Raw genomic sequence first — 24546 nt, 5'->3', positions numbered from 1 at the left:
AGACTCACTTAAGACTCCACTTTTTTCTCCCACCGATCAAGTCATGCCACATCATCAAACTTAATTTATCTTATTTCACCAAACTAAATTTTAATGGTTTATATATTGTTTTGTTTCATTTACCTTTAAATTTATGTTTTAGATCTTTTTAATTTAATATGTTGTATTATTGTTTATAATTTGTACGGAATATTTTTCAATTTCGAAATTAACATTTTCTGTTTTATTTTTCATTTTTTTTATCTCGGATTATAAATTACTTTGTTTGTAGATAAGAAAACAAAATTTCAATAATATTTAGAAAATGTACCCAAAAAAAAATATGCATAAAATATTATTTTAGGAGTTAGGTGAGTTTGAGATGAGTCTGAGAATAATGTGTAAAAATAGGATGAGTTTTGTGTGAGTCTGGGTAATAAAAAAATTAGTGGAAAACTAATGTGACAGAGTCTGGAGATTGGAGGTGAGTCTGGGGATTAAACTCACCCTAATGCGTGTTTGAAGTTTGTGAATTTGAAAAACCCCTTTATGCCCCCGGTGGACCAAGCTCCTTGGCGTGAATTTGAAAAACCCCTTTATGCCCCCAGTGGACCAAGCTCCTTGGCCTCCTAGTTCAGACTTCAGACTCTAGCTCGCTTTGAAAACTCTCACAGATTCACTATTCGCCGAGTACCAACGGTGTTTGTACTCAGGTGACGGCGCTGGCCAGTGTTCAGCCACCGTGTGGAAGTTAAGCCCTACTTTGTGCGGCTCTACGCTATCAAATTTAACTCTCAGGTACCTGAATTCAACACCTATCTCTTGCGTTTGTCACAAAATCCTCCTGTTTCTCTGCTTTCTGTCTCTCTCCTTTTTACCTAAAATTGCAATTTTATGTTGTTCTATTTTGATGAAATGCGCATTTTGTAGGAGAATTATCTGTATTCCAGTGTTTATTCATATTAATTTCTGCTTAAAGATTATATTTTGTATGACACTAATTTAAAAGATTTCATTTTTAGGTCAAACTGGCCTTCAATAAACATACAAGGAATTTGAATAGCCAACTGTAAAGATCATGGTAAGTTCTTGTTGCCAGGTCTTCTTGTAATTTGATTTTAATTTTGATTTTGATTTTCAGAGTTTAGTGGTTATGTTAATGCTGGTAGGCTTGGTATCTCAATAGAATTGTAATCTGATGGAACAACTTAATGAGTGCCTAGCCTGCTTTACTTGATTTGGTCTATGGTTGTTCACTTGTTTAAGGTGCCTTTGCTTGTTTTTTTTTTAATCTTGCCAAGTTTGTTGACACAAATATGTTTCTCTCTCTCTCTCTCAGTCCAGTCGAAAAGAAACAGTTTTAGATCTTGCCAAGTTTGTTGACAAGGGGGTTCAAGTTAAGCTTACGGGTGGAAGACAAGGTTTTCTTTCTGCCCTTTTCTATCTCTAATTCATCTTCCCCTTCTCTTTTTGTGGTGCTATTTGTCAATTACGTTTAGCTTCAATATATTTTTATTGAAATTAGTTGTCCGTTGTTTTTTGTGTGTTCATGTGTAATATATTGTATATGTTCTTCGAAAGCTGATGTTTTTCAGTTGTTGGCCCTTTTTCAGTTTTATGCCTGCCTGTCAAGACAACTTTTCTGGTTCTTTGTTCACTTGGTTGATTTGTGCTTCCACTGTTGATGTCATACTGGTGCATATCTAATGAATTGTGTTATATGATCCTGATTTTTTCTGTGACGGGAAGCTCAAACTCTAATTACAATAAAGTCTTGATGTAGTAATCAGTTATGTTTTTGAAGATGTTGTGTTGCAACTGAAACATACTAAGAGGTTTGACGGGGAGATAGTATCTGTTATAAGTAACAATCAGTTTAAATCATTTGCACTTTCAATTTCATATTTTTTGTTTGTCCTAACATATACTAAATATGAGAGTATGTCAAGGCTTTGTGTGATGTAAATGTTCTATTGCACTATATGCTTGATTCTAGACTTCCTCTATTCCTTAACATGTGACCATCAATTGGTATGGAATGAGAATTTGTGCCATATGCGCTTCTGTGACCTGTCTTGATTATTGACATTGTTTCTTGCATACTTTTTTGTTTAATCTTTTACAGTGACCGGGACACTCAAGGGATACGATCAGTTATTGAACCTTGTGCTAGATGAAGCCGTTGAATACCTGAGAGGTATGAACTATTCTGCTAATTTATGTTTAATTCCGAGCTTGTTGTGCAAAAAGTGCGAGTCCTTATCTCTCGCTGACTTGCAGAAGATTTGACGTATTCCCTGCTTGATTTTAGTGTGTTGTTTTGGATTTGAGGCAGAGAAAGTCATTATTTCAGTTCAAAGGAATGTTATTTTGGTTATAAAGGTGCATGTATTCAGATTTGGTAACTAGACCAGATAGGGATACTGTTGCGTCACTGCATGTATGTGAATCTTCCAAACTTGCTTAAGGCAGGATAATTAAAGGGTGGCTGTGCTACTTGTGATGGCAGACTCATTCTCTAGACGGACTTATATCTGTGCAAAGTTTCCATGTAATGCTGGTCCGCTCACAGTAGATCCTTGAAACTTGGACCTACTTTGTCTTGTAACGCTGGCATATCTTTTCATCGTTTTAAAAGAAATCATAGATAGAAGGGCCTTTTATTGACAATAATTTAGTATTTATTTGTCAATTGTCATTACTAGTTTTGAAGTACATTCCTACTTGTTTGAGTTCGAAGCTGCTTGTATAGCTGGCCTGCTCTTGATGGGTAGGAGTGGGCGCTGTTAAGGGAGAAGAAAAGAAAAGAAAATGAGGTATCACAACTTCACAAGTTAATCATAGAAGCAACGAATTTATGTTTTAAAGTATTTTCATGGGAACGTATATAAATGATGCTGACTTGGTTAGATCAAAGAGTTAGACATGAATCTTTTGTGAAGATTTTTGCACATGGTTTTTTAATTTTTTTTTTTAAGATAGTGTGCATGAATTGATGGACATGACAGTTCGAGAGAATAATTAGATATATCTTCAATGATTTATGTTTAAAACAAAATTTCAAAGAACAAAAAGGAATAGCCTACTAGGTTAAAGTTATAGCCTAGTTTGAGAATAAAGAATTGATTTCTTCGTGTACAAACATGCTCATTGCTAAAATGTTGGGCTATTTTTGGGATGAAACAACTGATTTGATCTTCTTACGTCCTTGTAATGTGTTTAAACTTGATTGGACTGAAGGAGTTTCAAGCCACACAAACTCTAGATGAGAACTTTCTTAATTAATTAGCAATAGGCAAAGTAACCTACGCGGCTCACATCTTAGCCGTTCTTCCAATTATTAGATGTGGGACAACAAACATCCGGATGTCTTTAATTCAAAGAATCATAGGTAAGTCTCCTTAGATTTTGGGAGGTTTTCCTGTGGTTGCATCTTTCTCTATAGCAATATGGGATATAGAGAATATTGTTCGTAGTATAGAAGATCCTTAAAGTATAACCCTTCTAAAGGCTATAACTCATACTTGGAAACCTTTTCGAGAGAGTGTGGAAGTTTTATTAAATTGGAAAGAGGTGTCTTTATATTGCTTTATTCTTGGTGAGTATACATCACTTAATCCAACATAGTATTAGAACCATGATTTATCAAAGTATATTCTTGAAAGTTAATTACAAATTTTGATACCTTTTGGTGGATGGGTTGTGAACTTCAATGGAAATCAGTGAGAAATATCATTGAGTTTCCTAATGGCCTGCCGAGGTTGTAAGACATGCCTTGGAGACTTCTTTCAAATGCATGTAAAAATTCTGAAAGAGAATGTAGGGGTAGTTTGGTTCTTGGATGTTTCCTCATGGTCATCCAAAGCCCACAGTAACCATTTAGATTATAGATGATAACAAACTGAAAATAGCCTCGTCAGTTTCCTTTTGAAAGGTCAACATACTCACTTCAATAGCTAATAGGATAATTTATGGCATCATTGACCATGCCCAATTGCCCAATGCTATGGAAAGGTGTTACTTTTTGCGTGAGAGATTTCTCCCAACTAATGATAAAATGTTATGAATTGAAAAAGTCTTTTTGCATCCGAAATGTCGTCACTGGAGTGTTTATGTTGGCACGAGGATCGTTGATTACGGACAACCTAAATCATTTTGGCAAAACCTTATCGATTATTCTCATGAGAGTAAGCGAGTTTCGGATCCTGTAGTAGATATCACATATCCTAAATAAGTTTTATGGGTTGCTTTGGTTACATATATGCAAACAACCATAAATGACAGTGACTTATGATGTCCTGAATGATCCTTGTTTCAAGGTCTATAATTAACACATTTCAGACCTTTTAAAGGCTGACAGCAAGTTTCAATGTATATTGGTGGCCAGGTGGGGTATGTTGAGATAATATTATGGTTAGCCTCCTCTGGAAAAATCTACTGGTTAAGCCAAGATATCTTCTATGGTCATTGGGGAACTTTGATTAGAATAGTAACTTAGTAAGGTTGTTGTGTAGGGAAATCAAGGGTCTGGCACCCTGCCATTGTCACTTGGGAACCGAAGTTGCCTTATGAACTATATGTAATAGAGACACTAGACCCAGTTGTTTACGTAAAGCCTATTAAGGGTTATGACCCAAGTTGTGAGATCTTCCACAAGTTGACAAAAGGTCTCCGGCGGTAACAAGTTGTAACCTCTCACTGCTTAGTAAAAGGCAAGATCATAAGCTAAACCTTTATTGTAAACACCTGTTCCAGTAGAAGTTAGCCTGGCTAAGTTCAATTCATACTTGGAACAGTCTTGTAGACATTTTTATTTTTTTTGAAATTTTAGACAGATATTAAATGAGTTATTCATGGTTAATTTCAAGGTACTTTATATGTTGATCATCTAGATTCTTGGAGGTTCTCATAGGCTATAGGGAGTTAGGGACAGTAGGTTGCACCATAATACCATATGCGAAGGGGTGATGAATTAATGATACCCAGTTTAAAGGCTATAATGTACCGCCTCAAGAATTTTAGGTCTTTCTTGGAGTAGGCAGAATCTCAAATTAAATTAGGGAGGATTGATATCGGGTTACAGAATGATGACTGACTATAAATGACTCAGAAACATAATCAAGTGAAATCAGGTTGCATACCTCTTTTGGAAACCAATGGAAGATCTGAAAACAATGATATGGTAGTAGTCTTCTCAACTCCCAAATGCTTTCATGTAGCAATCTCTGCATTTATTTTGTAGAGTATCTTTTCATTGACACCTATTTGAAAGGCTATTATATTGCTCATCCTTTCACCCTTACAATTCCTTCTTGTGGAGTTGCTATAAACAAGAGAAATGTCCACATCCTCCAATAGCATCTGGGATATATGACACCGAGTTGTCGTTCCTCCGTAAAGGTGTGTCATGTAAAGAATTCTTCAGTATTATCGTGGGAGGTTCTTCTAGATCGAAGCAGCCTATTATGGCTCTTTAGAGTTCATATGGGTTGTTTGAATCATAGAGGAGATTGGAGCCAAAATTGCTTAAATCTCAATTCTGAATTTGTAAATCAAACTCATAATAGATAGTGGCCGTTGTAGGCATTAAAAATGTGATAAATGCCATGTCATCAATTGTGGTCCCGAAAAAGTCAAATGTTGACTTCTATTATTTAGATGTCAGATCAATTGTTTAATTTGGGTTATAAATCAAATAGGCCCATTTTAATTAAATGACGTTTATGTAATGGAAGTGGGTTATTTAAATGGGTTAAAGAAAAGAGGCCCATTTATAAGAAGGAAAACCCTAAACCTAAGAGGAGAATATAAAAGTTCTCTCCAAGTCATTTGGAGGGGGACATTGAACGTAGTATACAAAAAACCTACTACTCTCCAGAAAAACCCTAAGACGGCTTCCAAGCACACAAGTCTGACATCAAATCTCGGTGGAAGAAGAACAACAAGCACAAACGCCGTTCTACCTTCAAACCACAAATTCTTGCTGTTGTAGAGATCGAATCAGTGGATAAACATTAGAGATTGTACCCAAATACAAAATCAATACAAAATATTTTGTTCACATTATTTTGATTCTGTTATTTTTGCAGACTCGTAAATTTGTGTTTACAAATTGGCACGCTCGGTGGGACGACTCTACCACTCATCTCCTTCTCTACAAAAAAAAAAAAATCAATCTACCAACGAAGATGGCTGCTCAACAAACCGTTTCCATGTCCGATGCTGAGAAGGCCGCTATGGTGAAACAAAGGGCGGCAGAATTGGCTGAGATGATGAAAGGGCGTGACGAGGGTATACGCACCAGAGGAATGAAGAACGCTGATCTGAATGAGGCTGCTTCGAGTCTGCGTTCGGCTCCTATCACCACCAAAACAAGGAGAAAGAGCCATGTCCGTGCTTCCTCCGACGTGTCCCCGAATCCGTATTACCGCAAGTCCCGCAACATCCCTGTTTTCGGGTCCTTTCCTGCTGAAGGTGCACGATTCCTTATGCCCGGTGAAGAAGATATGCGTCATCACCAAAAGCCTGACAGGCTGGTCATCCACACTAGTCCTTTGTTCGATCCTTTCTATGTAGAAAGCGATGCAAAGAGTAGTACCGGGTCTTCTCCAACGTCACCCCTCAAAGTATCAGATTGTGAAGAATCGGTCCAGTCCCTACAAACCGACATTGCGGAGGTGATGGCGATCGAATCAAAGACCGTTGAGGAGCCATCGACAGTTGGGCAGAAATGGAGGAAGAATTCAAGGCCAGGTTCTACAGTACACGACGTGTCGTCAGCATGATTGAATTGACAAAGACGACACAGTGGGAGAATGAGCCTGTTGTAGATTACATCAACCGGTGGCGCACTCTAAGCCTGGAATGCAAGGACCGTCTGACGGAGACCTCTGCTATTGCAATGTGCATCCAAGGTATGAACTGGGATTTGCTGTACATTTTGCAGGGCATAAAACCAAGATCCTTTCAAGATTTGGCTACCCGTGCTCATGACATGGAGATCAGTATCACAATTAATCGTGGAGGAAGTTCTTCAAGTTTCAAGAAGGAAAAGAAGGACTTCAAGAAGCCTGAGAAATACGTGAAAGATTCAACCAAGGAGTCATTTGCCGTTGCCACTAGCTCTGCCCCTGTAAAAATTTCGGCGAAGCCTAAAACTGAACAGAAGAAAGGGCCATTTACAAAAGATGCTCGGAGAGATAAGCCAACGCTTAAAGAACTCCAAGCAAAGAAGTATCCATTTCCGGATTCAGACTTGGCCGGCATGTTGGACGATTTGTTGGAGAAGAAGGTCATAAGCTTGCCTGAGTCCAAGCGCCCTGATCAAATGGGAAGGACATCTGACCCAAACTTTTGCCCTTACCATCGAATAGTGAGCCATCCTATCGAAAAGTGCATCACTCTCAAGGAGAGAATCATGCAACTTGCAACAGAAGGGAGGATTGTGCTAGATCTGGATGAAGCGGCGGAGTCCCATCATGCTTCAGTCATCCAGTTTGGAAGTTTGGATCCCATTTTGATAATAGATCCCGTCAAGAATTCTGCGTCCACCCCTCTACCTCGCAAGGAAGATGAGGAAGGATGGACATTAGTGACGAGAAGGAAGAAGAGAAAGCAAACGAAGCTAGAAGAGCAACCTCCTCTTCGTCAAAAGCAACACCAGAAAAGAAACAAATCCAAAAGTTCGCATGTCACGAGAAACAAAGGTCTCGTGAAGAAGAAGAGCACCTCGCGCGACAGTTTTCCCACAAAGGAGGTACGAAAGCATGTCACATTAAATGATTTCCTTCCGCAGGAATACCTCGGCGAAATTTCTGTCAACACAGTGACCTGTAGCGTGGCGGAAGAAGAAGAGAAAGAAGAGAAAAGTCAAGTCTCTGAAGGGCTAAACCATGAAAGAGACCCTGAAAGAGATGCAAAGATCCTGGCGTTGTTAGGTACAGTCCCTTCTCGAATGGGTTGGCGCCAAGCTTTATCCCTACCCGAAGAAATGAGGTTCGCCCTTGCACGTGCCATAGAAAATCCGACGCAATATACATCGAAGGAAAATATTGAGCAAGGGATCTACGAAAATCACCCTGAGCGTTGTGCTGCATGCAGTGCGGCCTTGGCATTCACAGACGAAGACCTTATGTTGGGTTCAAAGCCTCACAACAGACCTCTCTTTGTATGTGGATACATCCGCAAGAAAAAGATCAACCGCATCTTGGTAGACGGAGGTTCCGCAGTGAACATAATGCCGAAGTCCACCATGACGAAGTTGGGAATCACCGAAAGTGAGTTGACCGAAAGTCGATTGATGATCCAAGGATTCAATCTAGGCGGGCAACGAGCCATCGGTATGATAAGAGTTGATCTGACTATCGGAGAAATGACTGCAACAACAATTTTTCATGTCATTGATTCGAATACTTCATATCGCCTATTGCTAGGCCGACCTTGGATGCATGAAAATGGAGTAGTAGCCTCAACCTTGCATCAATGCTTCAAATATTACAGAAACGGTGAAAGAAAGGTGAATGCGGACGTGAAGCCATTCTCTGAAGCAGAGTCTCATTTTGCCGATGCGAAATTCTATGCCAGCCAAGGAGAGCCTGTTGAAGTAATGCCCACGGAAATTGCATCGACTGGAAAAGTCATGCCGAAGAAGTTGCAATCAAGGGTTACAGAAGAGAAGCCTTCAAGGAACGTTCTGGAGCCGTCACATGAAACAGTTGATGAGAAGAAAAGCAAGGAGATTCTTTCGCAAAGAGTTGAAGAAAATCCTAGAGAAGCAGTGCCAGTGCTACGTTACATCCCCATGTCGCGTCGCAAAGAAGGTCAGTCTCCGTTTATGAATTGTGGAGCAGAAACAACTTCAAAAAAGGTCAAGGACATGCCGCAAGAATTTGATAAAAGCATGACATTGCCGGTCCATAAGATCAGTGACCCGAAGATATTGACTTCTCCTACTCCAAACTCCACGAAGTCGCCAGAAACACCTAGCTCAAGGAAAGATGGCTTCGATCCAGTTGCATACAAGTTAATGGAAAATTCTGGTTATGATTTCTCTAACCCAGAACCCATGGGAAAGCTCGTTGAAGATAAGTCATACGGCCTCAATAAAACTCAGCAAAAACTTCAGCAACAAGGTGAACGTGTTTGGGTGAAAAAGGTTGGTTTGGGATTCAAGGAGTCTAAGCCAATTATCATCTCAGGACGACGGAGGTCAATGCAAGCATCACAGTACATTGGAGTTCAGGAAATGGAAGAAAGTGTGGATGAGAATTTTGAGCCAGTCCAGAAAGAATCGGTTTTTGATAGGATACATCCGTCTTCAGCTAAAGCACGGTCCTCCGTCTTTGATAGGCTCGACGGTCCGGTAAACTCTCCAACACCAAGTCGAGTCTTTGATAGATTGGGAGATCAGTCCGGGAAAGCACATAAGAGCCCGAATGCAAAAGATGTCTTCACAAGATTGGGAAAAGTCACTGGCAAACCCACCAATTGTCTGTCACAGAAGCCTAAGAAGGAAGTCTTCAGTCGTCTTGGGAAGAAGGACGTTTCGCTCAAGCCGCAGTGGAGGCCGAAAAACACTACATCAAAAACAAGAGACAAGTTCGAGCTGGAAAACGATGTCAGAAGCAACGTACCTTCTCGAATGAAACGCTTGGCGGTACTGGAAGTGAAGACAGGTGATTCTCTCCGTGTAAAAGGCCACACCATGGTTCTTACCAATCAAAAGAGCCCCACAAGCCAGAAACGTGATGCCGTAGAAGATATGACGGCCACCTCCTATCATATCACCGCTTATGAGGATGTAGACTTGGAGGAGGAGATGGAAACAACAGAAGCACCAAAAACTCTTGATGATGGAGTTGAGACCACAATTGATGAACTAAAGGAGTTGAATCTCGGCACCCAAGATGATCCGCGTCCAATCTATGTTAGTGCTCTGCTCACTCAGGAAGAAGAGAAGGGATACTTCGAACTACTCACCGAGTACAAAGATGTTTTCGCCTGGAGTTACAGGGAAATGCCGGGTCTTGACCCCAAAGTGGCGGTCCACCGTTTAGCAGTAAGGAAAGGAGTCTCAGCAAAGAAGCAACCTCAAAGACGCTTCCGACCTGAATTAATTCCAGAAATTGAAGCTGAAGTCAACAAACTCATCGACGCTGGCTTCATTCGTGAAGTAAAGTATCCTACTTGGATTGCAAACATTGTCCCTGTGAGGAAGAAAAATGGCCAGTTGCGTGTTTGTGTAGATTTCAGAAATCTGAATGAAGCGTGTCCTAAGGATGATTTTCCTTTGCCTGTCACCGAGATAATGATTGATGCAACGACCGGACATGAAGCATTATCCTTCATGGATTGTACGGCGGGATATAATCAGATCCTCATGGCGCCCGAAGATCAAGAAGCAACGGCGTTCCGTACACCAAAGGGTATCTTTTGCTACAAGGTGATGCCGTTTGGTTTGAAAAATGCAGGCGCAACTTATCAAAGAGCAGTGCAGAAAATCTTCGAGGACATGATGCATAAGACCGTTGAATGTTATGTCGATGATCTTGTCGTCAAATCAAAGAAGAGGAACGATCATTTGCTTCATCTCCGCGAGGTATTCAAGAAGTTGCGTAGGTATCAATTGAAGATGAATCCCTTGAAGTGTGCATTCGGCGTAACCTCTGGAAAGTTCCTAGGATTTGTTGTGAGACATAGAGGAATTGAAGTTGACCAGTAAAAAATTACAGCAATCCAGAATATGCCCGAGCCGAAGAACCTCAAAGAATTGCGCGGATTACAAGGGAGACTTGCATATATCCGACGCTTCATTTCGAATCTTGCAGGACGATGTCATCCTTTCAGCCATCTTATGAAGAAGGGCGCTCCATTTGAATGGGACGATTCATGTCGCAAAGCTTTTGAAAGCATCAAGCAGTACCTCTCAACCCCACCTGTCTTGGGGGCACCGGTTCAAGGGAAGCCACTTATCCTCTACATCTCTGCTCATGAAAGGTCGTTGGGGGCATTGTGTGCTCAAGAGAATGATGACGGAAAGGAAGCTGCTCTTTACTACCTCAGTCGTACGTTGATTGGCGCGGAATTGAATTATTCGCCTATTGAGAAAGTGTGTCTAGCTTTGATCTTTGCAATCCAAAAGTTGAAGCATTACATGCAGGCACATACGGTGAAGGTGATCTCCAAAGCTGACCCCATAAAGTACATCCTATCAAGACCAGTACTATCCGGAAGACTTGCTAAATGGGCTATGCTCATAAGTCAACATGATGTTGTGTACGTACCTCAAAAGGCGATCAAGGGACAAGCTTTCGCCGATTTCCTAGCTGCACATCCGATTCCATCACATTGGGAGCTTCTTGATGATCTACCTGGAGAAGAAGTATTCTACATTGATGTCTTACCTCCATGGGAAATGTACTTCGACGGAGCAGCTCGCCAAGATGGTGCGGGAGCAGGGGTCATCCTTGTATCACCTGAGAAACATGTCTTCACGTATTCATTTACGCTCACCAACTTATGCTCGAACAATGTTGCTGAATATCAAGCTCTCGTTCTGGGGCTTCAAATGGCAAAAGAGATAAAAATACAGGACCTTGATGTATACGGTGACTCCAAGCTGGTGATCCATCAACTCCTCGATGATTATGATGTCAAGAAAGATGACTTGATTCCTTATTATAAGCATGCTTCACAATTGCTGGCAGAATTTGAGAGCGTCCGATTGCAACATGTTCCAAGGAGTGCCAACAAGACAGCGGATGCACTTGCAAATCTCGCAGCCACATTGGCACTGGGGGCAGAAGAAAACATGTCGGTCCCGGTCTGTAATCGGTGGGTGATAAACCCTCAAGATGAAGTTGAAATTGAAGCTGAAGAACTCTCAGGTGCAGTTACTGTCTATGAGATAGACATAGAAGATTGGCGTCGACCACTCATTGATTTCTTGGTACACGAAAAGTTGCCAAGCGATTTGAAACACAAGATGGAAATTCGACGACGTGCTCCACGCTTCATTTACTACAAAGAAACACTTTACAGGCGTTCGTTCCTTGGAACCTGGTTGAGATGTTTGGGAGATGAAGAAGCAGCAAAAACAATGCAAGAAGCTCATTCTGGAGTTTGCGGAGCTCACCAATCTGGTCCTAAGCTTCACGACCGTGTCAAGAGGATGGGGTACTACTGGCCAACCATGGTTCAAGATTGCATGGAACTTGCGAAGAAATGTGAAGCTTGTCAATTCCATGCGAACTTTATTCATCAACCTCCGGAACCGCTACATCCGACAGTGACATCTTGGCCGTTTGAAGCATGGGGTCTCGATGTTGTTGGTCCAATCACACCGAAATCATCAGGTGGTCATGCATACATCCTTGCCGCTACGGATTACTTCTCAAAATGGGCGGAAGCAATACCTCTTCGTGAAGTCAAGAAAGAGAACGTGGTCGATTTCATTCGGAATCACATCATACATCGATATGGCGTGCCACGTTACATAATCACAGACAACGGAACACCATTTGTCAACAAGTTGATGACGAGCCTTTGTGAGAAATTCAAGTTTGCACAAAACAAGTCTTCAATGTATAATGCACCTGCAAACGGACTAGCTGAATCTTTCAACAAAACACTTTGCAAGTTGCTTAGTAAGATTGTTGGGAAACACCAGCGAGATTGGCACGAAAGAATGGGCGAAGCTCTATGGGCGTATCGTACCACGTACAGGACACCAACTCAAGCGACACCTTATGCACTTGTGTATGGTGTGGAGGCCATATTGCCATTGGAGATTCAAATTCCGTCACTTCGCATGGCAATCCAGGAAAATCTCACTGAAGAAGAAAATGCTAAGATTCGTCTGGCAGAGTTGGAAGCACTTGACGAAAAGAGGCTTGAGGCGCAACAAAAGTTGGAATGCTACCATGCTCGTTTGACAAGGGCGTTCAACAAGAAGGTGCGAGTACGGTCTTTCAAAGTTGGAGACACGGTCCTTGCTATCAAGAGACCGATCATTGTTTCTCGCAAGACGGGAAATAAATTTGCATCGAAATGGGATGGTCCTTACGTTGTCCAGGAAGTCTACACAAATGGAGCTTACAAGATCGTTGATGCAGAAGGACTGCGCATAGGCCCTATCAACGGCAAATTTTTGAAGCGTTACTACCCTTGAAGTTGTGCAACATTGTAACCTCCCAAACACGAGGCTAAACTGCAACTGACTAAAAAAAAAAAAAAAAAAAAAAAAACTTCCGGAAATGACGTCAGCAAACGACGTCAGGAAAAAAAAAAAAAAAAAAAAAAAAAAAAAAAAAAAATTTTGCTTTAAAGGAACTACGTTGGCTTGATCTTATGGAGTGAATTTATTCATTTCATAAGTACGTAGGCAGCTTGAAGGAATCACTAACTTTAAGTCCAGCCACACCAAAAAATCTCTCCCATTTTTGTACTACTCCTGGCCCGCAAGAGTATAAACTGTGAACGGCTAAATAAATAAATGAAAATTTCATGTTGGTTTCCTATGAGTTGAATGAATATGGAATCAATGACAAAAATCTTTGACAGGAAGAATGACGAGTCTTATTCATTTCATTTTGGAATTCTTAAAACAAATTGGTCTCTAAAAAAAAAAAAAAGAATTAAAAGAAAACAAGTGCAACAATGGTAACAAGAAAGGCGGAACTACGGCTCAAATTTGAAGGCTTGCAAAGCATCACGAGCAACACCAAATTGTTTCTCAGCTTCCGCTAGCTTTGCCTCCACCTCTTTCGCAGCAGCAATATTCTCCTTCATGATGAGGAGTGAGTTTTCTTGCTCTTTCTTCTGTATGACGTACCCTTGGAACTTCTCTTCTGATTCTGAAATAAGAGGCAAAAGTCTATCCGCTCGTTCTGCTAAATCATTGAGCTTCCTTTTATGTTCGGCTTGTTCTTGCTGAATCTGATCTATCTCCTTATGAAGAGCTTGCATTCGCTCCTCTTCTGCTTTCCCTGCAATTGTAGTTGTCTGCACGCTCGTCTCTATCTCCAAAGATCGTTGCTCCAAGTCATTGAGAGTGGGATCTCCCTGTTTCCCTAGCCGAACGTGGTGGAGTTGAGAACCGCACCCAATATACCCCTTGATAAAAGATTCGATTGCAGAGATGTCGATCTTCTTATCACGAACATAGGAGAAAACCTGTTCAAACTCCTGCGCTAGTTCATGAACCTTGGCTAAAGGAGTCTTCATCAACTTGTCCTTTATTTCATTAATCATCAAGCTTGCAGCATATCGGTCCGCCCTGTTGGTCGCCTTAGTGATCATGTCTTGAGCATTAAAAGGAGACTCGGTCGAAGCAGTAGAAACACTTGTGGTTGGCGCAGTATCAATGACAACATCATCAATGAACTGTTGTTCGGGAAGGGAGACAAATGTATTCTCGCAAGCAGTAAGCTCTACTGCTATGTTCGCATCGCTTTGAAGATTCTGAAAAGTGAAAAATAAAGGGGCTTAAAATAGTAATTAAAAAGAAAACGAGAATGTCAAAGTAAAGAAATGAACCTCTATCTCTTCAGGCGATAGCTCAGGGCCATAATCTTCAGCGAAAATATCATCCAGAATTGTAGGTTCACCTGCGTGTTCGTCATTGGAAGGTTCATTTTCGTCATTGGAAGGTTCATTACTTACAACTCTGCTTGCTAGTCTTCTACTCTCGTCCCTGCCTTTCGAAGATGTTTCCTTGGGCGGACAGGATATCGTGGAACTTTTAGGCAATCTGACTCTAACTTTGCGAGGTGCAGCCGAAGTCTTGGCAGCTTTGTCTTTTGGTGAAGTGTTAGGATCATCGCCCTTTCTCTCCTTTCTCTTCTTAGACCTGACATTTGTTGGACTAGGAGTTCTTGAAGCATAAGCCGCATTTAAAGAAACGACCGAATTCCACCATGTTGTGAAGCTTGGAGTGACTCGAGATTGGGCATTAAACGTGCGGCAAGGGACCAAAAAGGTAGCCCTAGTATGCAGACGAATGCTGGATTGAAAAAGATAGTACATATGCTCTCGGGTGATGTTTTGTGTCTGGACTACTAATTCGCCTGGCACATCTTGGTGAAATCCGAATTGCCGACCGAATCGATGAGGACTGTATGGCTCAACCACGTAGTTGTTGTCGAACCTCAAGGTCAGAAAACAGGACCGCATGCTAATGAAGAAGTTTGTGAATTGCTTTGGTTGATGGTTGTCATCTTCACGCTTCTCATCTGAATTACCACAAATTGAGTTAGCAAGCCAATTGAAATCCTTACCCGAAGAAACAAGCGATTTAGCATCTGGAGACTTTATGACAGAGTCAAGGCCTTGAATTCCAACCAGGGGAGCACCAACAAAATCGTAGGTGACGATGTGATGACTTCGAAAATACTTAGCGGTCCAGACATACACATATTGTGCAGGGAAGGACTCGCGATGTTTGCTTGGGGTAGGAGAATTCGAAATTTTGCTCAATCCGTGGTAGATGCTCGCCAAAACAGGGATCGCCAAAGAAGTCTCTTTTCCACTTGCAAGAAATGACGCAGGTTTGAAAGATCCAGGACGGATGCAACCCAAATCTGACACCGGCAAAACAAAGGCACAAAGCCAACATGAGAGAAAGGCAGCCAAATATGTTTGTCGATGATGCGCTTCAGGAATCCGTAGGATGCGAAAGGCTTCGTACATCTTATGACTCCATGATCGAGGACCATTAAAGGAGCTGAAGTCTTTCATAAGTGTTGGAAGGACAGACTTTTTGTTGCCAGATGCCAAGAAATACTTTGATGCATCGCGAAACCAAAAATCACACCAAGTCTCGAACGTTATAGTTGTCACCTTGTGTTTCTCAGAAAGATAATGCAAAGCCATGAACAAATATTTGCAACTGTAAGGGAGGTATAGACTGTGCTCATCGTCGGAGCCTTCCAATTCAACTGCAGAAGGGACGACCTCGTCATAAAAAAGGCCAGTTACGGGAAGCCCACCAAGGTCGTATATATCCCAAAGACTGATTGACATTTCTCCAACTGAAGTGTGCAAGGTATTTGTCGTAGGACACCAGGATTCGCAAAAAGCCTGCATGACAGGAGAATTACACTTGTAGATGTACATGGAAGCATAGACGGCATCAAGAATATGGGTGCTAGCAAGTGTGCGTCTGGAATGGTGCAGGACATCTTCTAACCATTCCCAATAAAGAGGGATGTATGTTGGCTCGACTCCAAACTTCGGACTAGAACTCCATTTGGTCTCCTTGCGGGACAAACGCGTAGATAATGTCTGGAAAGAACACGCCTCATCGCAGGGATGATGATGTGAAGCGACAAGGACAGGTTTAGGTGTTTTTCCACCAAATGCATTAACATCACGACTCTCCTTGTACCAGCTTTTCGGGCCCGAGAACTCCGTAGAAGAATTGATGTTTGCAAAAGGACCAATCACAGGAGGAAATGAACGAAAGTGCGCTCCATCAACCGAATTAGCATCTTGCATAAGTGACAATGTCTCTTCTCCAGGGAAATCGTGATACTTGAAATAAACCATGTTGATATTGTTGATATTGTTCCTACAGGAAAAGTACTTCAAGTTAGTGTATGCTTAACAATGCCAATGCCAAGTTATTTTGGTTATACGGGATACAAAAACAAAAACAGCACAAACTATTGTCATCAATTTATCGACATTATGAATTCTTGATACGGTGAACCTACTGTTACTCTGGTATTTTTTATTTTTTTTTTATAAAAAAATGTACACAGAGCATGTAATAGTCACTATTACCAATTGCCAATCATCGTTATCATATTATCGCTATGTTCACTATGGGGGCAGCGAGGTATCTGACCATCACTCATCAGCATGTACGGTATCATTCAAAAAAAAAAGCAAATAGAAAAGAAAAAGATAACAGTACATGAACGACGGAAAGACGACAATTTACATCAACATCAAGGTTTATGATCATCATCAAATATCATTATCAGAAGTTTAGAAGCAGCATAAATAAATAAAAAAGGGGGACAATAAAGTTCATGTGAATACAAAGAGAAAGATGACAAAGTTGTGCAGTCATCATCACCAATTGCCATTAACAGTCATTTATCAAAAAAAAAATAAAAAAAAAATAGAAAAAAAGAAAAAGAAAAGGGGAAAGAAGAGTACATCACGTGAAGGGAAAGTGAATGAGACAAAAACAAAAGAAAACTTCAAAACTTCATGGTCATCAATCATCATCATTATTAGTCTTTACCCCATTTATAAAACTAAGAAGATGGATGAACAACAACACAAAACTGAGTAAACACGGGTTCGACCAAACGAAAATCTCAGCAAAAAGCCATAAAAGTTCAAACAGCCAGACACTCGAAGCAACAAAAAAGAAAGCACACAGCAAAGGCGAGTAAACAAGAACACCGTGAAAATAGCAAACAATTAAAGTTAAGATTGCTGAAAGAAAAACAAGAAGAGTATACGTACTGGGTTTGGGAGTCGGATCTTGCGTCAACGGCGAAGGTGGTGTAGCACGACAGCACTGGGTAACTTGGCAAACGGACAACACCTTCTCCGGTCTCGTCGACGCTGCTTCTATCGCACCGGGGATAGCGCCTCAAAGCTCCGGCCTTACAGACTGGGGGCAACGAACAACATGTATCTCCCCGAACAACACATTCTCCGGTCTCCGTGCGGTCAAGCTCGTTGACGCTCCTTCGCGGACTCACGGGAACCAGGGACAGATTGAAGGTGACAGTAGGCAGTGACGAACTTGCCAGCAACTCTTCCCGGACTAACGGACGCCTCCAATCGGACTAACGGACAGCTCCTATCGGACTCCTTCAATGGTTGTCGTACGTCAAACACTAAGGCAGGACTTGATCTCCGATAAGGTAGAGAATGTTGTTGTTGTTGTTGTTGTTGTTGTTGATGATTAAAATTTGGCACATTAAGGACTATATTTATAGTCATATTGGTTGGCTCTAAGTCCTACTACAAGTCAACTTGGGGTTTAGCAAATTCTATCTTATTTACTTGGTGGTTGATTCCTCGTATGACTCAACCTCTACTATCAAAGTATTGAAGATCGTCAAATTGCCGGCGGATATATTCTGGACAAATTCTATCAGAATCATTGATTAGTTAAGCCATGCTTGAGTCCTACTCCAAGTAGGATTGGTAACGATGGGCTTTTCCAAAGTCTATCTTATTTTGGTAGTACTGGATAGTTGATGTTTGATATAGTTCCACCCTTGTCATCGAAAGATGATCATGAGTTCATGACATTCAATCTTCTGTCAAAAGGAGTCCTGAAGTATCAAAGTAGTTTTCTAGAGTTTCATGAGCCATAAAGAAGTGAAGATAGCGTGAGTTTGGGCTATCCAATGAAATAAAAAGTTTGGGCTGGCCCACTCATCACATTGGTTCAAGTTCGGATTGGGCTAAAAGACCAAATGTTACTCCGTTCTAGTAAAGGCAGATGCTGGAGTATCAAAAAAAAAAATTCAAGCAAGATTTCGAGATCGAATCACAAGCAAACACTCAAAGCTTCGTGTACGTGACCGATCCCGAGGGGGCAATTTGTAGGCATTAAAAATGTGATAAATGCCATGTCATCAATTGTGGTCCCGAAAAAGTCAAATGTTGACTTCTATTATTTAGATGTCAGATAAATTGTTTAATTTGGGTTATAAATCAAATAGGCCCATTTTAATTAAATGACGTTTATGTAATGGACGTGGGTTATTTAAATGGGTTAAAGAAAAGAGGCCCATTTATAAGAAGGAAAACCCTAAACCTAAGAGGAGAATATAAAAGTTCTCTCCAAGTCATTTGGAGGGGGACACTGAACGTAGTATACAAAAAAACTACTACTCTCCAGAAAAACCCTAAGACGGCTTCCAAGCACACAAGTCTGACATCAAATCTCGGTGGAAGAAGAACAACAAGCACAAACGCCGTTCTACCTTCAAACCACAAATTCTTGCTGTTGTAGAGATCGAATCAGTGGATAAACATTAGAGATTGTACCCAAATACAAAATCAATACAAAATATTTTGTTCACATTATTTTGATTCTGTTATTTTTGCAGACTCGTAAATTTGTGTTTACAGCCGTCATAGGGATTTATACTTTTTTTACCACTTGTCAGTTTGGTGACCCCATAGGGATTTATCATCTTCTCTGAGTACCATGTTTTTGCTGTGTCCTGTCCATTTTATTCTACAGGTTGCAGGCTAAGATGTAATCTGGGTGTTTATAAGACGATGTCAACTTGACAATATAAGTTCTGATTTCTACTGACAGACAGTTCTTTTATAAGCATATCACTTCTGCATAAATGTAGTATCAAGTACACCGTGATGCATGAAACAGGAAAAGCTTAGATCATGTTAGGCAAACATTAAAGCATTGGGGTCATTTACTGAATCTAAAACAAGAGTTGCTACCCCCCCGCTTCCGAGTTGGGAAAGGAGGTGTTAACTGTTAAGTACCATAGAATTGTGGGTTTATCCGCCCCCTATTACAGCATCCTCCGCATTTCCTCCTTACACAACTTTGTTCTTGCGCTTTTAGTGTCATTGGGTTGCTTAACTACACGATAGGATGTGTTCTCTGCATTGGACACTATTTCAAACTGGGAGTGCATTGTGATTTCTCTAGTCACAACTCTCTGCATTCTGATTTGTGAACATCAGTAAAGGTGCTAGGAAGGTGTTGGTTCTTCCTAGAGTTTGTTACTGTTTCTTTTAGGGTTGGTAATGGGGCAGGTATTTGGAGGTTCTGTACAATGTTGTCATTGTGTTGCAGGGGCAAATCTAGAAATTCAGTGACATAAACAATATGAAGTAGCTTTTATTTAACGATATGGTTCCATTCAGGATATATGACTCTGGTAACATGTGGCTGCAGATGCTGATGACCCACTGAAGACCACTGACCAGACGAGACGCCTTGGCTTAATTGTATGTTCCTTGTACCAAATCTCTAAAATTTTGTATTTTCATGTTGAGTTTTTCCTATCTAGGTGTAGAAACAAAACTGGTAGTGTTGGATTGTTTAGGAATTCACAAATAATTAAAGTTCGTGTTTTGAGGATGTCAAAATGAAATAAATGGATTGTGTTTGTCTCAATTGATTTAATAACTTGGTAACTTGCTTCAGTACTTCAGCAGCATCTTCCTTAAATAAGTCATTAACTACCTACCATATTTGATTTTTTTTTATTACATCTCTTAGAATCTATCTACAAAACAAGCCCTTTTCCATTACTAGCTTGCTATAATTTTTCTATACTTGATGTGATATTTTGTTGATTGAATTCACTGATTGATATTGGATCATGGATTGATTTGAAGTTGCGCTCTACTGTTGCAGGTTTGTAGAGGAACAGCAGTGATGCTTGTTTCCCCAACAGACGGCACTGATGAGATTGCGAATCCTTTCATTCAGCCAGACGGTGCTTAGATCTTGTTTGGCTGTTATGCCTTTTAACTTATTAATATGGTTAGTTGGGTCTGAATGATTTTTGTTTTCCTGTGTAGTAAATTGCAATTTTCTGTAGAAGCTAACATAACTCCTAAATGACGAGTTCTTCATGAAAACATCCTTCTATAAATAGTTAAATACTATAGAAAAATCTACATGAGTATTTCCAAAGTGTTTCTTTCTGTGTTTAAGAATGGTAATTTACTGTGCAGCAGTTTTACTCACTGTCATGTTTTAGCATTTATTGGCTGAATTCACGCAAAACATTTACTCCGATCCGCATAGAAAACAGTCACATCAATAAATACATATATTATTCAGAGATGATAGTGTACTATCTTATTACTACGAGTATATTAGTAGGACGGAAGAGGGAGTACCTTTTATCTTATTACTATATTTGTCCTAGTATGTCTCTTTATATTGATCCAAGGAGGATTTTTGTCTTTTGTTGTTGTTTTTTACAGCTAGGTAGGTTGGTGAAAATAGGGTTTTGTATATATAGGAGAGCAGTGGCATTGTGTCGTTTTGTAAAAAACACAAACACAAACACACACAGAAATATACACAAGAAAACTAAAATCAATTGACCTATAAGTCTTGAAACTTCTTTCTTTAGAATATATCCTCAATCTATTGAGTAACCACACATTCCCAGGCATAATCAAGTTTGAATTTGTTTCTAACTTAACAAATTTGCTTCCATGTCCAACTAGCAAACTTTGATGGAAAGTGATGTAAGCATACATGTGATTCAGCCCTTTTTATCCACAAACTGTCTGTTTTGTTCGCAGTATGTCTTTTAACACTTTTAGGGAATGAGAAAAATATTAGCGCAACACATAGTTAATTAGGTGACACCTTGCAGCATACTACGTATAAGATCAGGCCCGGCCATAGGGAGGTCTGGTCGGATCCACATCACAGGGCCCCAAAATTTGGGGGCCCAAAAATAATTTAAACACTGCTGGGCTAAAACTTAAAATAAAATAAAAAAAACTTCCCTTTCCCATACTTCTCCCTTCCCCGTAACTTCTTGAAACAATGAAACAAGGAAACCAAAAATAACTCTTCAAATTCTCTCTCCTTCCCATGGTGATTTGACTGATTTCAAAAAATTAGTCAATTACAACCTTCATCAACTACTCAACGGTTCAATCTTCGACCTACATTCCTTTTCTCGTTCCTTTGAGGCTTTGAATCTCACTTTCTCTCTCTTCCGTTCAATGCTCTCTACCAGGTAATTTTCTTATGCTAAAACCTCAAGATTTGATTGTTTTTATGTTATTGACTTGTTGCTCTTAATTGTAATTCTTCTATTTCAATTTTCGATTAAATTAGGGTTTTGAAATCGAATTCTTCCCAGAAAATTTGTCGAAGTTCGATGGCAAGGCGGTGTATTTCGATGGATTGGAACTCCGAGTAGAAACGAACAAGGTGGAATTTGGTCAATTAAGTAGGGTTTGTTGAAGATTTGGGTTTAATTTTATTGATTTGATTGTTGTTCATGTATGTGGAATTTGGTCAATTAGGTAGGGTTTGTTGAAGATTTGGGTTTAATTTTATTGATTTGATTGTTGTTCATGTATGTGGAATTTGTTCATTTTAATTGAAAATTGAAGCGTGTAGTATGTAAATTTTGAATTAATATTGTTCATCTTTATTTTCCTATTTATTATCCATTTAATTAAATATAAAAAAAAAACACATAAAAGTTATCCATGGAAGAGGGGAAATTTGATAGTTTCTTGTATCTGTATCTGACAGTTTATTATTGGAAGCAAAGAGGGCCTCACATGAACTTCATTGATAAGCTTAACACCGGGCCACCAAATCGTCGAAGCCGGCCCTGTATAAGATAAGGCTCTAAATGAAATAGCCCGAGTATAAATGAAGAGAAATTTCAATTTGGAAAATCATTTTGTAACACAAGATAAGAAATACAAGAAGATAATAAAGAAACGAAATGACTCAATGAGTAATGTGAAAGTGGAGCAGTGGTTATTTAGTGTAGAAAAGTGATAGTGGGAAAATGAAAAGGACCACAAAATGATACTCCCTCCGTATTTGTATTTATTTAAGGGATACACTTGGCCGGACACGGACACGGGTATTAAGAAAAAGAATTCAAGTAATAAAACAAGTGGGGTGTCATTTTAGAGGGATGCGGGTGAGGTGGGGTGTATTCTGAAATTATTTGTTTAATAGGGTGGTGGGACATAGGATATATTAGATAGATTATTTAATTAGGTGGTGGGGTTGATAAGTTACTAAAAATAGCAAGTGTATCTCTTAGATAAATACGGCCGGAAAAGGCATGTGTATCCCTTAAATAAATACGAATACGGAGGGAGTACAAAATAGGAAAAGCTCTAGTATTTTACAATCTAATACATCTCTTGTTTGACGATGCTAAACAAGAATCAAAGACTACCCACAACTTATGTAATTGTAAAATTATTGATCACCAACACTTTGTAAAACTTTGCTGATAAAACAAGTGAATGAAGTATAAGAAGATCCATCACATTCTAAAACCTCTCTACTTATGTTCTTCATCTTACTTATTCTTCCCCTCATAGCGTCATCCATACTCATTAGTTTCTTCACACCATTTTCCACCTCCGAGGATGTAACCATAAAATTTGCATCCTTGTTCATTAAATTCCTTTGATAGTCCATCCTAATCTCCACGGCTACTTGTACTTCTTTCACCATTTCAAATGCATTTATTTGTTGCTCTGAGTACATTGGCCAAGTTGCAATCGGGACACCAAACCATATAGCTTCTAGTATCGAGTTCCACCCACAATGTGACACGAACCCACCCACAGCTCGATGGGCAAGTACCTGCACTTGTGGAGCCCACCCGATTATTTTCCCTCTATGGGCCGTACGATCCAAGAATCCCGGTGGGAGGGCATCTTCAAAGGTCTCATTCTCACTAGGAAGCACGTAGCTACTTTCAGAGATTGGCCTTCGTAGGGCCCACAAGAAACGCTGACCAGATCGATCAAGGCCGTTGGCTATCTCCCTCACCTGATCCTCATCGAAGCTTCCCATGCTCCCGAAGCATAGGAACACCACCGAGGAATCAGGTTGCTCGTCTAACCACCGCATCACCGGCTCTCGATCACCTCCGTTGTTATCATCATGGAGTGCTAAAATGGGCCCCACGGGGTAAACCTCAGGAATCTTATCCTGTTCCTGTAAACATTGGATAATACCCGGTTCTAACTCCATGAAAGTATTTACAAGAATTCCATCAGTTTCTCGAAACTTCCGACTCAAATGATTAAAAAACATTGCAAACCCACTATCCTTGTCAAAAAGCGAAGAAGGTAACACTTTAGCAGGGACCCGGTTCCTAAACCCGGGTAAGTCCAACCCCAACCCGACGTTATCAGAGAGATTACTATATGCAGTAGAAATATCAATACCGTGATCATCAAAAAGTGCTTGAAAATGAAACATTAAATTCAATAAAGATGCACCTGCGGTGAAGTAAACATAACAAGGAAGTTGAAATTCTTTAGCAATGTCAACCAAGTTGACACACATGAGATCAAACACGAATGCGACCGGTTTTATTAAGCGATCCATGATGGCTTGTTTGACAAGGGGCTTCTGGAGTTGGACCATGTTGTTGAAGAAGTTACTTGAAGCAGGATCTGGTATGTCGGAGTCGGGAAGAGACGGGAGAGTAAGGAAGGTGATGCGTTGAGGGTCAACTGCAAGAGATTGAGACTCGATATATGTGTTGACTTTGGTGGTGGTACTATGGATTGGTATGTGAAAGATGATGACAAGAATTGAGATTCGTTGATCATGTTTGATAATGAGCTTGGCGAATTCAACAGCTGAGATTAAATGTCCTGTTCCTGGAGTTGGGATAAGCACAAGCTCTGCTTTTGACATTATAGACAATTCAAGATGTTGGGGTAATTGAATTGTATAGAAAATGCTGCAAGCTAAGTAACATAAATGAATACTTCGTATATTTTTAAGGGTTTTTCTTATAAGGGTAAAATCGTATTTTCATGTAAAAAATGTGGACGCTATCTTATTTTTGGGGGTTTTTATTC

General features: G+C 40.2%; 3 protein-coding genes across 6 annotated transcripts; 1 reads left to right on the top strand and 2 right to left on the bottom strand.

Annotated features, from left to right (window-relative positions):
- The first annotated feature begins 591 nt into the window (after window positions 1-591).
- LOC110804330 (sm-like protein LSM7) lies at window positions 592-22132 on the top strand. 3 transcript variants are annotated; one of them, XM_022009906.2, is made up of 7 exons: window positions 592-777; window positions 1002-1060; window positions 1319-1400; window positions 2105-2176; window positions 19886-19938; window positions 20351-20479; window positions 21828-22132. In XM_022009906.2, exons 2-6 carry the CDS (start codon window positions 1058-1060, stop codon window positions 20438-20440), a joined length of 300 nt encoding a protein of 99 aa, XP_021865598.1. In that variant the 5' UTR covers window positions 592-777; window positions 1002-1057; the 3' UTR covers window positions 20441-20479; window positions 21828-22132. The 3 variants fall into 3 exon arrangements, with proteins under 3 accessions (XP_021865598.1, XP_056684070.1, XP_021865597.1); XM_056828092.1 differs by having other exon boundaries at window positions 21803-22132; XM_022009905.2 differs by lacking the exon at window positions 21828-22132 and having other exon boundaries at window positions 20351-20632.
- Window positions 14305-17400, bottom strand: LOC110804329 (uncharacterized). 2 transcript variants are annotated; one of them, XR_008920665.1, is made up of 3 exons: window positions 15319-17400; window positions 14515-15209; window positions 14305-14439 (listed from the first exon to the last, which is right to left on the bottom strand). XR_008920665.1 is itself a non-coding variant. In XM_056828091.1 (2 exons), exons 1-2 carry the CDS (start codon window positions 16522-16524, stop codon window positions 15132-15134), a joined length of 1284 nt encoding a protein of 427 aa, XP_056684069.1. In that variant the 5' UTR covers window positions 16525-17400; the 3' UTR covers window positions 14468-15131. The 2 variants fall into 2 exon arrangements, 1 of the variants encoding a protein (XP_056684069.1); XM_056828091.1 differs by lacking the exon at window positions 14305-14439 and having other exon boundaries at window positions 14468-15209.
- Window positions 22133-22751: 619 nt separating the features above from the next.
- On the bottom strand, window positions 22752-24419 carry LOC110779845 (anthocyanidin 3-O-glucosyltransferase 2-like). Its single transcript, XM_021984309.2, has one exon. It carries the CDS (start codon window positions 24377-24379, stop codon window positions 22919-22921), a length of 1461 nt encoding a protein of 486 aa, XP_021840001.2. The 5' UTR covers window positions 24380-24419; the 3' UTR covers window positions 22752-22918.
- Between the last annotated feature and the right edge of the window lie 127 nt (window positions 24420-24546).

This window comes from Spinacia oleracea, chromosome 5, assembly GCF_020520425.1.
Source record: "Spinacia oleracea cultivar Varoflay chromosome 5, BTI_SOV_V1, whole genome shotgun sequence".
NCBI classification, from domain to species: Eukaryota; Viridiplantae; Streptophyta; class Magnoliopsida; order Caryophyllales; family Amaranthaceae; genus Spinacia; species Spinacia oleracea.
Note: the sequence above shows the minus strand (reverse complement) of the source record. Positions and strands in the feature narration are given on the sequence as shown.

Excerpts from the sequence above, each read along its gene's own strand:
- LOC110779845 (XM_021984309.2), bottom strand. The coding sequence starts at position 24,379 with ATGTCAAAAGCAGAGCTTGTGCTTATCCCAACTCCAGGAACAGGACAT.
- LOC110804330 (XM_022009906.2), top strand. Across the intron at positions 1,401-2,104 it reads GCTTACGGGTGGAAGACAAG|TGACCGGGACACTCAAGGGA; the intron begins GTTTTCTTTCTG and ends AATCTTTTACAG. Across the intron at positions 19,939-20,350 it reads CGAGACGCCTTGGCTTAATT|GTTTGTAGAGGAACAGCAGT; the intron begins GTATGTTCCTTG and ends CTACTGTTGCAG.
- LOC110804329 (XM_056828091.1), bottom strand. The coding sequence starts at position 16,524 with ATGGTTTATTTCAAGTATCACGATTTCCCTGGAGAAGAGACATTGTCA. Across the intron at positions 15,210-15,318 it reads ATTTTGTTGGTGCTCCCCTG|ATGAGAAGCGTGAAGATGAC; the intron begins GTTGGAATTCAA and ends GTGGTAATTCAG.